The sequence below is a fragment of the Cynocephalus volans genome, chromosome 6, assembly GCF_027409185.1.
Source record: "Cynocephalus volans isolate mCynVol1 chromosome 6, mCynVol1.pri, whole genome shotgun sequence".
NCBI classification, from domain to species: domain Eukaryota; kingdom Metazoa; phylum Chordata; class Mammalia; order Dermoptera; family Cynocephalidae; genus Cynocephalus; species Cynocephalus volans.
In genome coordinates this window covers 142950529-142965652 of record NC_084465.1, presented here as the reverse complement: position 1 = coordinate 142965652, position 15124 = coordinate 142950529, and the positions used below count along the sequence as shown (strand labels likewise).

General features: G+C 42.0%; 1 protein-coding gene across 8 annotated transcripts in view; it reads right to left on the bottom strand.

The window, feature by feature from the left end:
• Positions 1-13888, bottom strand: part of KIAA1217 (KIAA1217 ortholog) — a 296465-nt gene extending 282577 nt beyond the window's left edge. For 6 of the 8 annotated variants that reach the window (XM_063100371.1, XM_063100374.1, XM_063100375.1 and 3 more), the window contains exons 1-2: positions 13542-13887; positions 5474-5757 (exon numbers count right to left, since the gene is read on the bottom strand). In XM_063100371.1, coding sequence (XP_062956441.1) covers positions 5474-5757; positions 13542-13611 — 354 coding nt within the window. In that variant the 5' untranslated portion in view covers positions 13612-13887. Of the gene's footprint in view, positions 1-5473; positions 5758-13541 lie in introns of all 8 variants that reach the window. The other 2 variants (XM_063100372.1, XM_063100373.1) reach the window with 1 other exon arrangement.
• Positions 13889-15124: the final 1236 nt, after the last annotated feature.

Genomic DNA, 15124 nt, shown 5'->3' with positions numbered 1-15124 from the left:
TGCTATGTAAAATAAAGTTGATGAAACAATCAATTACATTTGGGAGAAATGATAAAGAAAATGGGAGCACGGAAGGATTTTATTCCTAAGGTAGATTCCACAGCCAAAATCTGGATAAAACAAACATCCCAGCAGGTGCTAGAACCAAGATGCCACAATGAAGGGAAGTGGCATATGTTACTTCTGGGTCAATGTATTTAGGAGCCTGTACCCATTCCGTCAGTGCTCTCTCTCTGTCCTAATGCCTTGGAATCCCTGAGTTGAGACAGTATCATCACAAGACGGAAGTTGCCAGAATTACAATTCTACATTCTATATAAACTGGGTCTCCACACAGACATTCCTAGTCTCCCAAAGCCATTGCATGGGTCCTGACCATTTCCTTGTTTTATTCAAGATAAAAGGATTTTGTTTCCCTCCCTGTTGTTAATACTTTCCATTGTTTTCGGTGACTTTTGAGGAAACAGGAGTACAAATGCCTTTATTCTACCAACTTGAAGTAGTATTTCTTGAGACCTGCTCTTCTGATTCAAATGCAGTTTAGACTTCTCTTGTTCTTTGTCATTAACTGTCCATGATTCTTGACAAAAATCAAGTATACACCTCTGAAAAGGAGAAGTCAATCCAAGGAACAAATAAAGTTGACGCCAAACCAAAGTCACAAGTTCCAAATTCCATAGAACAGCTCTTCACCGGTGAATAAAACTCCTTAGAGGCCATTAAAAGAATAGAATAAACTACAACTTGCGAGTTTATGAAAAAACAGAATGATAGCTATTTTCCTTCTTTCTGTTTTCACAGTGATCAGCATAGTTACATTTTGGCGCTGGATACACTGGACTATAGCAGAGAATATAAATGGTGCCCAACTAACCAGGCACTGAGAAAAGAGCTCCAGGGTTGTTTCTGCATAAACACAGCCAAAGGAGAGGCTGCTTGAAGGGTGAGTGCTTGGGAGCCAGAGGGGCACTGAGACAGCTGCAGGCTGAGGGGAGCAGCCAGACAAAAGGCCTCTTGGCTTTACTGACCCCTTGTCAGATAGCCTCATCGTTCATGTCCTCATCTTCTCATTTTTGCCCCATAATGTTCATGATAAAGGAAAATACCTTTATACCTCTCTTACTCTTTGTATCAAGCTGAAGAACATATCAGATGTTTAAGTTAAAACATTATTACTCTTTCCTAAGGTTTGACCACATTAGATATAAGAACACACATAAGACAATTGTAACCACAAAGCAGGTACTATATACTTAGCAGTTAAACAGAAATGCTGTGGGTAACCAGGAATAAAGATGGAAAAATTATTTTCAGAAGGATTTCTGAGACTGGAAATGGAAAGCTGGTTTCTGCAGGTGAGAGAGCCATTGAACATGTGTTTCTTTTTTAGTGAAGACATTGAAATAAGAGCTTTTCCAAATTGTATTGTTACACGTGACCAGGACTGTGAAAGATTGTTGAATTACAGACCTTTCTGAACTCAGAGTTATTTCAAAGAAGCAACTTTCTCTCAATGTAAAATATATACAGAAATTTATTTTCTATTGTTATTTCATATTTGCTCTGGAATTGAATAAGATTTACCTTTTTAAAGAAATGGCAACGTCAATGGAAGTCATGTTTGTGTCTCTGTGGCTTGGCATAATGTGATATATATATAATGTTAACAAACTTTGGAAAAATTAAAGGTGGAAGAAGCAAAAACCAAGGTCAGTAATGAATGGAAAGACCACAGACTTTGGAAATTTTGGCCTTGGTTAAAATGCTGGCTTCTCGACCTGGAGAAAATTACTTAGCCTTTCTTAGCTTCTTGGCCTTAATCTCTTCTATCCAAACTTCAATCAATCATTTAATTCTTAGACTCCCTACCCTTCTCTATTTGTTCCACCTGCCACATTCTAATTGTGTTAGAAATAGTGGCTCAGTCCTTCATTCAACAAATATTTTGATTATGCCTAACCTAGGTCATGTACTCCCCTAAATGCTGAGTTTACAAAAGTGATTAAGACAAGGTTCCAGTCCTCTAGAAACTTCTTCAAGGTGGGAGAAAGGAACATAACGAAGTTGAATGCAACAAGATGAGATGCTACAATGTAGGTACTTCAAGATGTTGTGAACAACTCACAAGGTATAACATGTGGGCTGGATCTCAAAGGACTAGTCTTTGTATATGAAGGCCTATTTCTTTTACTGACTTGAAGACCATCTCATCGATTGTATCCTTCAAGATGCCTTTACCATAGCAGGTGCCAAATAAATATATATGGGATAAATAAATGAAAGCAATCTGAATTGTAAGCTTTTAATAAAAGAAAAATATCAGTTTCACAAATATAATAAACTTACGCTCTGACAATGGGAAAAATAAACCTCTTCAGGTATTCAAGTATTTGCTGATGAAAAAGTAAAATGATTTTAAATACTAATTTTAAAATAAGAGCCTCTGAGATTCTTCTTGTGGACACCATAAGCCAGAATATTATAATGCTAAGAGCTGCCACTGAAACAGTAAGAAATTCCATCATTTTCTTTCTCAGTACTCTGTGATATAAATGCTTTTGATAGATGAGGGATCTGAGACAGAGGAAGATTAAGTCATTAGCCCCAAATCATCTGATTAGCATATGGTGAGGGCTGGATGCCAGACAGTCCTGTCTGACTCCAGAGCCAAGCCCTCAGTCAGCAGGCAATGTGGCCTTGCAGTCAGGTTGTCTGTCCCGCATAGCTACTCTCTTGCAGATAAGCATTACACTGCAATATTGGTTTTCTGCATTTTCAGAAGACTATAGAAGGGAATTAAGGTAACCTCTTAGCTTTTCAATAATTTAGACTGAAGAAAACTCTTGACCAACTTATTTTTTAAAGACGCAAAGGGAAGTTTTCCGACCATGAATCTTCCAGTGTTTGAATTCAGATTTTGAAACACGAGGCATGCTCTAATTCATTATGTTTAATACCAAGGAATTAGAACCCAGATTTCCCTAGTACCATGATATTTCACGTAAGGTGCCAGATACATTGTTTTCAACATCATATTCTCTATCTCGCTCCCTGGCTCTCTTCTCACTACAGCTACTCCTCTGGGAGGCAGCCAGGAAAACAGCTACCAGAAGAGTATCTGGTATTTAGAACGTCAGTATCTGGGAAGTGCTTCAGACTTGTGTTATTTGACTTCCTCCTTGTGGCTGGTTGTGTGATCTTTCTGCAAAGAAAGCCTGGAATAATCCATAGTCAGAAGGTCAAGGATGAACAAAGGGTATCGTAGAGGAGAGGACAGGAAAGAGGAAATGGGTGGTAAAAGAAAAAAAAGTAGAAAAGACCAAGATGAGGTGATGTCCACAGGAATTTCCTAAGCCATGCTGAAGCTTATCTCTGGTGTTTACATTGCTGGTTGGGGTTTGCTTGGAGAAGCACAGTGGCAGAATGAAATGTGTGCACAGATCTGCACATTGATCTCTCTTCCCTTTCGGATGGCCATGCTAGGATACAAAAGAGGCAGAGAGACAGAACATGGCACTCGATCATCCCTCATTACCCAGAGAAGGGACTAGCCATGGCAGGAATACACCGATAGTGAGAACATATGTAACAGAAGATCAGAGCTTGAGGCCTCCAAAACACATCTTTATTCCCTTTCATCTGCTACCACGCACCCCTGGCAACCTTCTGATTATGATTCGGCTCCCCATGTCATAGTTTTAGCCAAAGCTACCATCATTACAGTGGTAGCAATAATTATGACATTATAAATAAAAATAGTAACAATAATAAAGTACTTTTGACATGAAAAAAGATACTGTTTTTGAAAGTCCAATTTCTATATTTCTCAGCAAAATGAATACATTTTAACTTTTAGAGGAAAAAATGTTCTCCTTCCTCACTCAACACATAATTTTTTAGCCTTCTTCACCCTTACCCCCGTCCCCATGGTCACCCACACACCCTCAGCATGTCATTATTCCATGTGCTCAGACCATGCTGTCCACTCCAAACTCATGAGCAGTGATCTGTAACTTGTACATAGTGAAATAAACAAGGAATTCTGAGTTCCAGAATCTTACCTCATCTCTGTTCAAGTCCTAACTTTTCCTTAGCAAATTGTGCAATCGTAACTTCTCTATGTCTGAGTTTCCTCAATCTGAACAGTTTGGGATAAAATTTGGGGCCTCCCAAAAAGTGACACAGGAGAGGCACAGATCCCATTACTTAAATACACAGTGACCCTACTCTCAATAGAAAATAGGGGAATTATCTATACATGCTTGAAATGAAGAGATTGCCTGCCTTTTCTTAATTACTCAAGAATTAATCATCTGCCCATCTTTACATCAACCAGAATTCCTGTTTCTTTTCTCCTCTTCTGGGTCTACTGCCTTTTGGCAGTGTGAACAAAAAGCAAACATAAAGTCCATAAAACACATTTCATATTTTAAGGCCCTCTGATAAAGATTTCCAAGAAGAGAAGGTTGAATTTAAGGGAGAAAATGAGATTGAGGATAAAATGTAAATTTAAAGGATTCAGGCTGATGTCCATCCCCATTTTCATGGATAATCAAAAATTGAGCTGTTACACATAATTTTTGTAACTAACTGGCAAGACGGCAGACTTAAAAACCCTGAGCTTGTCTCCCTACCTGAAATGTGGAAATCACTAGCAGCCTGCTCCTTCCCTCCCCCTCTCCACCACACATATGGCTAAGTGCTCTCTGCTTCCTTTGCTAAGTTCTCCATACCCAAAGGTCAATCTGATAACACACTGGTGAGGTCCATAGAGGGGACCTCACATCTCCAGTGACCCCAAACCTGCTCTGTCTGCTAAAAAGTAATTGCACACAGCCAAGAAACAAAAATATCCAGAGCCACAGTTGTGTGATATCTGTGTGGCTGTCAAGATAACCAGAGAAAACAGGTTGCTGAAGATAGCAGAAGGTAAGGCATGTGAAAGGAAAACATCTGTGATTAAAAAGAAAAAAGAGCAGAAATAAAATGCTAATATTGACTTTTTAAGGTAAGGGGTTTATCACAAGTCTATCCCTCTATGCTCTATCTTACCCTGAAAATATACTTATGTATTCATGCTTTCATGTATTCATTCATTCATTCACCGTGCTAAGCATTCAGTGATTCAGGATTCTTTGTGGTGGTGCCATGCTTTGCTTGGTAAAGTAACACCTCGTCATTGCCTGCAGTTCAGTATTTGGGGTTGGACATAGGAACCCTCTTTTGGGGAACTGCGTACTCTCTGGGCCTTTCCTCTCTGGTCTGGCCTCCTGTTCTCTTGTGTTGGTAGGAAGGACAGAGCTTTCAGGGGGGACCTTTTCTACAGCCAAGCCCCAAAAGAGATCTGGAACAACTAAATATTAGGTATGGTCCACCAAACTATTTTTTCTCCTTTAAATTAAAGATCAGTTCGCTTTCTCTCATGTTCATTAAAGCATGAGCTATAGAAGGAGAGACGGCAGCACATTCGTACCTGGTCTCTCAGCCTCTCCTGGTGGCCCATGATGGCGGTGGCATGATGGGGGTACTTCTGCTTTAGATGTTCTAGGAAAGCTTCTCTCTTCCTATCCATCTCAGATGTTTGCATTCCCAGGATTTCTTTGGAACTTCGGGGCCCACCTAGAGTGTGTCTCCTTGGGATATTGCGGGAAGTCTTGGAAACTGAACCACGACTGTTTCCATTAGAAAGGCGTTCCTTGGTTCTCCGGCATTCTGCATCTTCTAATGACGTTACATACAGATTACTTTTTCCTTGTTCTGAAAGACAAAAAAAATACAGTCTGCAACTAATGATTTCACACTAGAAATCTCATTTACAGAACACCAAGAGGGTTTGTGGCAGCTGTTAATGTATGAATATAACTTAGCAAATCATTTTTCTTTTTTTTCCTACGGTAAGAAGGGAAAAAAATTCACAATCAAAAGAAATATGAAAAATCATACTTTAGAAATAAAGATGTTGCAGCAAAACTCTGCTGTTTCTGACTCTCTTTCCCTGAGGTTATTGAAAACAAGAACACTTGGACAGACTAATTATTTGTAGTCAATTGGGTTACGCCTTAACCTTGTCTGTAATTACAGAAACGTTAACTTTGGTGATTCTGATTATTTCTGTATCTTTAATTACAGTTTCATTCTGGTAACAGGATTTTTATATTTTTATAATCTGAAGATGATATCTGAAACATTTGTTTCATCACCAAAAATAGCTATCACTCTATACATAAGTCAGATAATCACTGACACATGTGAACCATTTGAAAACTCTATTTCTCCCTATTGGCATAAGCCTTGCAAACATAAGAATATTATTAGAGGGCTGGCTGGTTAGCTCAGTTGGTTACAGTGCCACCTTGTAACACCAAGGTCAAGGGTTCAGATCCACATACCAGCCAGCTGCAAAAAAAAAAAAAAAAAAAAAAGAATATTATTAAATGTAATAATCAAAGGGATATAAAGGTTTAGACTCATTTTATTCAAAGTGGACATTGTCTAAAACTCACAATGAAAGGAAGCGCTATGGTGCGTTTTGATAGCCTCGACCTAGATATACTGCCTCTGAGCTGGCCTTAAAAGGACAAATTGGCTTCTACTGAGAACAGATCAATTAAGGCATGCAATGTCAATGTTTAGAGTGTAGGACATGTGTAGGGAGTCTCCATTCATTCTCAGTGGTTGAGAAGTGGGGTGTCAGGTTTGAATATTCCCGTTAACTGAGAAAAGAGAGTTACCTCTTTAAAAAACCAGATTAGGAAGAGAAAGTCAAGAACATTCAGAAGCACTGTAAGAGCTGGACAGGTTCTCTCCACGGAGCCAAGTTCTCTTCTCAGAGAGCAGTTGCTATCATCCAGTATTACAGATGCGCAGAATAATGTGTCCTTGTCCACTGGGTACCCTGGAAAAAGCTCCAGGTGGGGTCTCAGGAGTCCTGGCTTTAATTCCAGATTTAAAACAAACAATTTTACCTCTCCCAGCCTCATTTTCTTCATTAATAAAATGACAATGTTTGGTCTAGCATTTGATACGCAAAGAGCCTCTTACTTCTAAATCCTTTAAATATATTCTAAATTTTTTTAAAAAATGAGTTTTCAATAATAGTTTATTTGCCAATCATTTATCATTAAAAATTAAGTGCAAAAAAAGAGATTTTTTTGAGAGTTCAGCTCATTTTCGTTGTTGTTGTTTGTTGCTTTTTTTTTTTTTTTTTTTTTTTTGCGGCTGGTACAGGCCAGTACAGGGATCTGTTGACTTTTAAATAGATTTTTAAGATGACTTTTGGCATCATTACAATAATATATTTTTAAAATTACTCAGGACAACTAGATTAAGTAACAGTATCAAGTTATTGGAAAGATGACTTCTTTACACAGGCATAACCACATCCATACACATACACTCGTAGGGATAAATGTTCATGCATATCCAGTCCCAAGAACAGGGGCAGAAAGTCGCATTCTGCCTTATTGTACCACACAGACTCACAGGAACTATTCTATTTCATGCAAGGATGATCAGAAGAGGTCAAGACAGCCAGAACAGTAACCCCCCAGAGACTGTAAATAGTTTTCCACTTTCTTCTTTGAAATAAATTGGGAAGAGAGAAGAACAGGGGAGTCATGGAGGCCATTGTCAATCTTCTGTCAATGTTAACCTGGGAGTGGCTCCAACTTACTGCACTCTCTAAATCCCCATTCTTTTTTAACACTTTTCACTAGGAAAGTCACGTCAACCTTACATTGCTGTTCCATTTTTTCTCTTTCTTGTGGATTTTTCTAAAATGTTGCCAGTTGCTTTAATGTGATTTGGAAAAAAAGCTGCAAACAGCACCAACAGTTAATGGGGCTGGAGGCTCAGTGCACAGTCACCTGGCAGACATTTAATCGCCCTTAGCCCTCTCCTTCCCTATGTCTCCCCTTCGGCCTGTGCCTCTCACCCAACTCTCTACTCTCCCATCTGCCTCCCATTCTACCCCTAGGCACCTGCTCCACTTTTGCCAGTACCCAGAACCACCCAACACCCCGTGCCGAGCAAAGCCACTTTACACACTTCCCGGTCACCTGAGCCTTCTCCCCAGTAAGGTTCAGCTTTTGGGAGCTGCCAACTCCCACACCTGAGGAAGAAAGGACGACTCTACCATTCCAGCCATTTGGGGAGAATGTGGTGTGGTCTTTGAGCAGAGGAGAAAAACTAAGCCAGGTTTCAAACAACAAGAGCGGAAACAGGCAGAAGATACTTAGTCCAATTCCATAGCTGCAGAGTCAGAGATCCCAGACCCGCCAATTCCTCATTATCCACATGAACAGAGAAAACTCAAGTGTCCATTATCCAAGCCATCCAAATAGAAACGCAACTCTATTTCTTGTTTGGAATGTGCTTTAGTGCTAACATTTAAACATGGGTGTGTCTAGCTGTTGGCTATTCTGGGAATCCTTGTGAAATAAAATAATGAAGCCGTTGCTTGAAGACAAGGCTTAGGCCATGCTGAAAGGCAGCTCTGTTTCCTCTTCTTGCCCCTCCCAAGCTCTGCAGAGCCCACAGCAACTCCTGGTGGCTTACTCCAGGCAGGGCAAAGAGCAAAACAGGGGCTATAAGCCCAGAACAACTTCTTAAACATTCCCTGGAGTGGGAGTGAGGACTAGGAAGACAGGAATGAATGTCAGAGAGCTGCTTCTCAGTGTTTCCACGGGCTTCCCAACTGGGATGGAGGCATTCTGGAAAGTAAAAGTAGAAAGTGGGGGCTGGGCAGACACCAAGTAGGCAGAGGATTATGGCAGACAGGGCATCCAGAAGGAGACAGCCACGCAGCGAGTTCTGCAGGCAGGTGACTGCAGGAGCTGCCAAGGCCGGCTTCTTTGCCACGACTTGGGTTACTCTGGCTGGGTCAGCTGACCCGCAGCAGGGATTTCAGGCCTTGTGTCACTCAGGCATTCCACACCTGCCAGCAACGGTGCTCATGGCTTCCCTGAGACTTTATTCCAGGGTCAAAACCAAGTAGGCCACAGACCCTTAGGGAAGGCATCCCTTGCTTCTTTATAGTGGCTTTTGATTAGCTGTCTCTAGATGATGCTTCTTAAATTGTGCCGAGATTCTCTCTGGTCACAGGGAACAGCATGGGGAGTTGCTGTTTCGTCTGTTTGTACAACCTCTCCAGCCCTCTATATGCCCAAAGCATAGTGATTGAACAGGAGGAGCCTCCGTGGGCTACCCAGGAAATCCACCTGGCTAGGAACATCACAGTCCACTGTATGTGAGGGAGAAATTAACCTTGATCATGCAAAACCACCAAGACTAGGGGGTTGTTACAATAATTAGCTTATCTAACTAATACATATATTCTGTTTGGGGTCCACAGGGCCCCTCAGTTTTCCAGCTCCCTTGTTAATATCATAAAGATCACCACTGTATATAAATTGGCACAGAAATTACAGCTGAAATCAGACCATAATATTCCTCTAAAGAACCATACACATTTAAGTCAATGATGAAGAGGATTTCTGGAAGAGACTTTAGACAAAATAGGAACAGCCTCTCCCCTACCTCAAAAAGCAATCTTGTGTCAAGTGTTGATTAAAGTTCTTTCTTTCCTTCATTCATTCATTCATTCACACAAATATTTATTGAGTGTCTGCTCCATACACTGAAAAAAGGAGATAGAGTGGTGAAATAGTGATAAAGATAAACTTAATTCTCTTCCCTCATAGGAGTCCTCATTATAATTAGGGAAGCAGACAACAAAAAAAATCATATGTAATATAAATGTCATACAGTGATAAGTGCTTTGAAAAATAAAACAGTATAAGGGGACAGAGACTGATGGGGCTATTTTAGAGGAGATTCTGAGCACAGACCTGCATATCTGTGATCTCCCAGGCTTGTGCTCCCTGGGAGGCTGCCAATCAGGCAGTGTGGGAGGCAGACAGGTAGGCTGACAGCAGTTCACCTGCAAAGACGTTTCAAGACCTTAGAGGCCAGAGCAAAAGCAGACATCTCAGGGCTGCTGTGGGCAGATACAGGTGTCTCAAGGAATGCCTATCCCCAGGACCACACCGAGGAACCCTCAGCCTTGAAAGGGAGCATGATATCCTTAGATTCAAATTCCACCAATCATTACTGAGTGCCTACTCTGCAAAATGCACTATGCAATACACTTGCACGCTGTTATTTACATACTAGCTTGGCTATTCACCCATGCAAACCTCATTGATTCGAGCTACTCTTGGGGCAACCATATGCTCCAGTTTGCTACAAGAGTTCTGGGTTACAACTGTTGTCCCAGTGAAATTATTTATAGTGTTCCCTTTCACTCCCAGAAGTGTCTTGGTTTGGACAATAAGTTACATGATCACTCAAGGGATCCTTATCTACAGTAGATTGATAAACTCAGAGTTTCATTCAACAAATATCTATTTAGTGCCTTCTATGTGCCTGCTGCTCTGTTAGGTGCTGGGAATGCAAAGGTGGATAAGACATGGTCCTTGCCCTCGAATAAGCACATTGTAATTTGGTGAAACAGACACATAAGCAAATACAAGAGAGTGCAATGACAGAAATGGACATTACGGGTGATGTTAGCTCAGAGATGTTGCCCTCCCTTGTGGTCCTCGTGCTGACTAGTAGATTACAGCATCATATTCACCTGGAACTTAATGGGATCTTTAAAATCTAAACTGGATTCTTCCCCTGCTTTTGCAATCTTCTCGGTCACTCCTTCCACTCTCCCTGACATCTAAATGCTAGCGTGCCCCTAGCTGGGCTTTTCCTTCTGCACACAGACTCAATCCTAGAGGACCTCTCAGTCCCCAGTCCTCTCTCCTCAACTCCAGTCACCAATTTCCAAACTGCCATCAACATATCCCCCAGGATGCCTGATAAACATCTCAATCCTAACATAGCCACCCCATCCCCAAACCATGAACACCCTCTCATCTACTCCTCTCAAACGCTTTCCCACTTAGGTAAAGGACAACTCTATTCTTCCAGCTGCTTGGACCAAAATTTTTATTTTTTATTTATTTTTGGCGGCTGGCTGTTACAGGGATCTGAACCCGTGACCTTAGTGTTATAAGGCTGTGCTCTAACCAACTGAACTGACCGGCCAAAGTTTTTGAAGTCATGTCTGACTCCTTTTCTCTTACTTCCCACATCCAACCTCTAGGCCAATTCTCTTGACTTTACCTTCAATACACATCTAGAATCTACCTTAACACCACTTGTTTATCAAGCTGGTGCTGTTTCTTGCCTGGGTTACTGTGGAAGCCACCTAACAGCACCCCCCCCTCCACCCTGGCCCCACCTGGGTTATGATCAATACAGCATCCACTATTACCTTTTAAAAGACAAGTCCAGGGCTGGCCAGTTAGCTCAGTTGGTTAGAGCATGGTATTATAACACCAAGGTCAAGGGTTCAGATTCCTGTAAGGTGGACCAGCCACCCAAGAAGTAAGTAAGTAACTAAGTAAATAAATAAATAAATAAAAGACAAGTCCCACCTGCCAGTGGCTCCCCACCCCCCTTGAAATAAAATCTCACAACCTTACCGTGGTTTCACAGGCCCTACATGATCTGGCCTGGAATGACCTCTCAACCTCTTTTCCTCCCATCCTTCTCCCATGTTCTTGCTGTTCTTTGAACATGTTAGATCCTGGTGTTCCCTCCCTCATCTATGCTCAAATATTACCTTTGTGAGGCTTTCCCAGACAATCCTACTTACAGTTTCACTCCCCACCCCTCACTCTCTATTCCTTTTCCCTGCCTTATTTCCCCAATAGCCTTATTTCTTCTATCTGATAGGGATGCCAAATAAAATACAGGATGCCCAATTAAATTTGGATTTCAGATAAACAATGAATCATTTTTAGCATAAGTATGTCCCAAATATTGCATGGGATATACTTATACTAAAAAATTGTTCATTGTTTACCTGAAATTCAAATTTAACTGAGCATCCTGTATTTTTATTTGTTAAATCTGACAACCCTGCCATCTCACATGCTATATATTTTACTTATTTGCTCATTGTCTGCCTCTACCACTCCACCCCACCCCCTAAACTTGGCCCTTGGAATAAAGTTCAATAAAGGCAAGTATTTTTAGTCTGCTTTGTTTGCTGCTGGATCCCCAGCAGCTAAAACAGTGACTACTGCATAACAAATGCTCCATATTCACTGAGTGAATAAATGAACAAAGTAAGCATATTGTCTCAGTCTGACCATCTCCAGCTTCAGAAGCATCTTTGAATGCCGTGATTGCTTGAAAGTGATTTCTTAAATTGCTCCCATTCTAATTGGTCCCTCTAGAATCTGGGTCATTTCTTTCAGGCCAGGCCCAGGGGGGCTAAATTTCTGCTGTAGGTTCCTGTCCTGTCACAGGGGGTGGGGGTTATAGTGCTGGACTCCACTGACCCAGGTGCCCTCAAGGAGAGTGCTCTGCTTTGGAAGCACAAACACAGACACCTAGACTGAAGACAGAAAAACTCAGATTCTCCAGCTCTACTCCTTTAAGGGGGGTGGAGTGGGGGTGGGGGGGTTCTATCTCTTGTACATAATTGACTTTTCTTCTGTCTGGCCTAGTTTTGCATTTTCAGGGTGGATGAGTCATGTGTTACTTCCCTTTCACATTTTTTAAAAACACACACCTTTTCCCCTGTGCATAATTCCTACTCCCACGCACAGCACTGCACTCCCGCAGCCTTTTTGTTACTAACTGGCCCCTGGATGAACCTGGGAAAGGTGGGGGCAGAGCGGTTCAGGATTGCAGGGGGCTTATGAATATGCTGCCTACATGATACTATATAGTAGGCTCTGGCATCACAGAAGCCAAGCACTGGAAAGCAGAGAAGCCCTCTGGCCACCCAACCCCACTGAAGTTTCTTTGGAACCACATAAGCTTCTGGAAATTCCCTACGGAAAAGACAAATCCATTATAAACACAATTAAAGGGAAACTGCCTGGAGAAAATTGACCAAAATTATCTAACAACTCACAACTTTGGAGTTAAAACATAAAAGATTTAGGGTTCTATCTATCACCCAGATGTACAAGTGCTCCCCTGCTGTTCTGATCTGTAAAATAAAACATCTCCAAACTCTGATTTAACTCTACAAAACTGAAAAACTTTGCATCCAACAGGCATTCACCCCATGGAATCCCCCAACCAATGAATGGAGACGCCGCGGTCCTAGAGATAGTTGCACAAAAAACAGCTCCTTTCTCCCCTCGTTGGAGCACGGGAGAAACTACTAAAAGCTGCTTAACGATTTATTTGTCATTGCCTGGAGATACAGGGCACAATGACCGCTCGCTGTGCTACAAATGTGACATCACTCCGCCACCTCTTTTGCTGCTTCAGAAAATCCTGCCAGAGATAAAGTCAAGCTCAAGAAATCACAGCTCTCTACTCAGTTTTGAAAACGCACCACCCCAACCAAGAAAGAGGCTTTTTTCCCCCTCTGCCAGGCGCCGGGTCTCCAGTTTATAAAAAGCAGCAAGCCGCGAGGGACACGCGTCCCTGTAACTCCATCTTTGAATGACTCTGTTACTTACCCTGCATCTGTCTGCTGTCTGCTGAGTAAGGAAGGCACGGCTCACATTTCTGGCTTTCATTTTCTTCCATTGTCCCTGCCTGCCGCACAAGCTCCTCACTGTCTTGAAACTTCAGAGCGCAGTTCTAAACGCTCGCAGAAAGCGCCTGGGAGGGGGCCCGGGGCTGGGAGGAGGGGACGGTGCGAAACCCCACCCCGAGCTATTCTCCACTCCTGTGCAAAGTCTCCCTCGCCCGGGAAAACTGCATTCCAGCGCCGGGCCTCCCTCGTCCCCCGGTCCCTCCGTCTGTCCGCCCGCCTACGGCTGGTCCCCGAAGACTGGGGGCTGTGCTCCCGAGGCCACGCGCCGCCCTCGGGGACCGGGGGAGGCCCCAACAGGTGACGGCCTTTCCTACCCAGGACTCAGCCTGCCTGCTTCCACCGCCGCAAACTGTGCAGCCGGGGAAGGAGGACAGTCACACATGATTACGGACAGGAACCTTGCTGGAAGCCAGCTCCCTGGTCTCTTTAATCTCGGACGCAGAAGGAGCCTCTGCAGCCAGCTGATAGACATATTAATACACAGCGAACTGCTGAACATCCCAAATTTCAGTGAAATCCTTTTTTTAGAAAGCCAGACAATTTGAAAGAAAGAGTATATGCTGAATGTTGTGAAGTAAACACTTTCTGGCACTAACATTTTAGGGCTTGATTAACATCTAAAAAGAGGTAGTTTAATTTTCACATAGTCGATTGCAATCACTTAATCTGGATTTGAAAGAGTTTTTATTCATTTGCCTTGACTTTCTCTGACTCCTCCCCTTCCCACAACACACACACACACACACACACACACACACACACACACACTACACCTTGATCACAAATCTGAAAAGTAAACTAGTAATTCAACCTTCTGAATCTCTCTAGTTAATTATTTTAAAACGTCTGAAAGGCGATTAAAATGCTTTTCTTTGGATGGGCAGAGTTAGATGCAACATACTTATTCTTCTCTTAAACTACCTACAAATATTTATTTTGTTCTTTACCCAGTCCTTGAAAAACTGGCAAATTTCCCAGAAAGCAAAAATAGAAGGCACAATGTCCATAAAAAAGGATGGGAAAATAATCTAAACAACATTAGCTCTGCTATTTGAGATATCTAAAAGTAACACAACAACTAGTAGGAAGAGTGATATTTTAATCTGCAGTGACCCTGTCATTTGAGGGAAAAAAGGACAATGGTTAGCCTGTGACCATACTTTGACCCAACTCACAGCCATTCAGGAAAGGTTTTAGATTGATTTAGACCAAGAATGTGTCCAGAACAATGGTTGGCCTCTCCTCCAGATTATGACCTTGAGTCACCTGTGTATTTTGGCAGTGAAGGGGACATATTTTGGCAATTTAGGGCATAAAGATGCGGAAGTCTTAAAGGACAAAGGATGTAGGCCAAAAGGAAAGTATATATGCCAGAGAGTGAGTTATACCTCATGTTGGGAGGAGAAGAAAAGTGCCTCTCAACTCCTAAAAGGACTTTTCTTGAAATCCAACGAGATGTAGTGAATCTTCCAGGAAATTAAAGCCCTGCCTTGGCATCGTGAA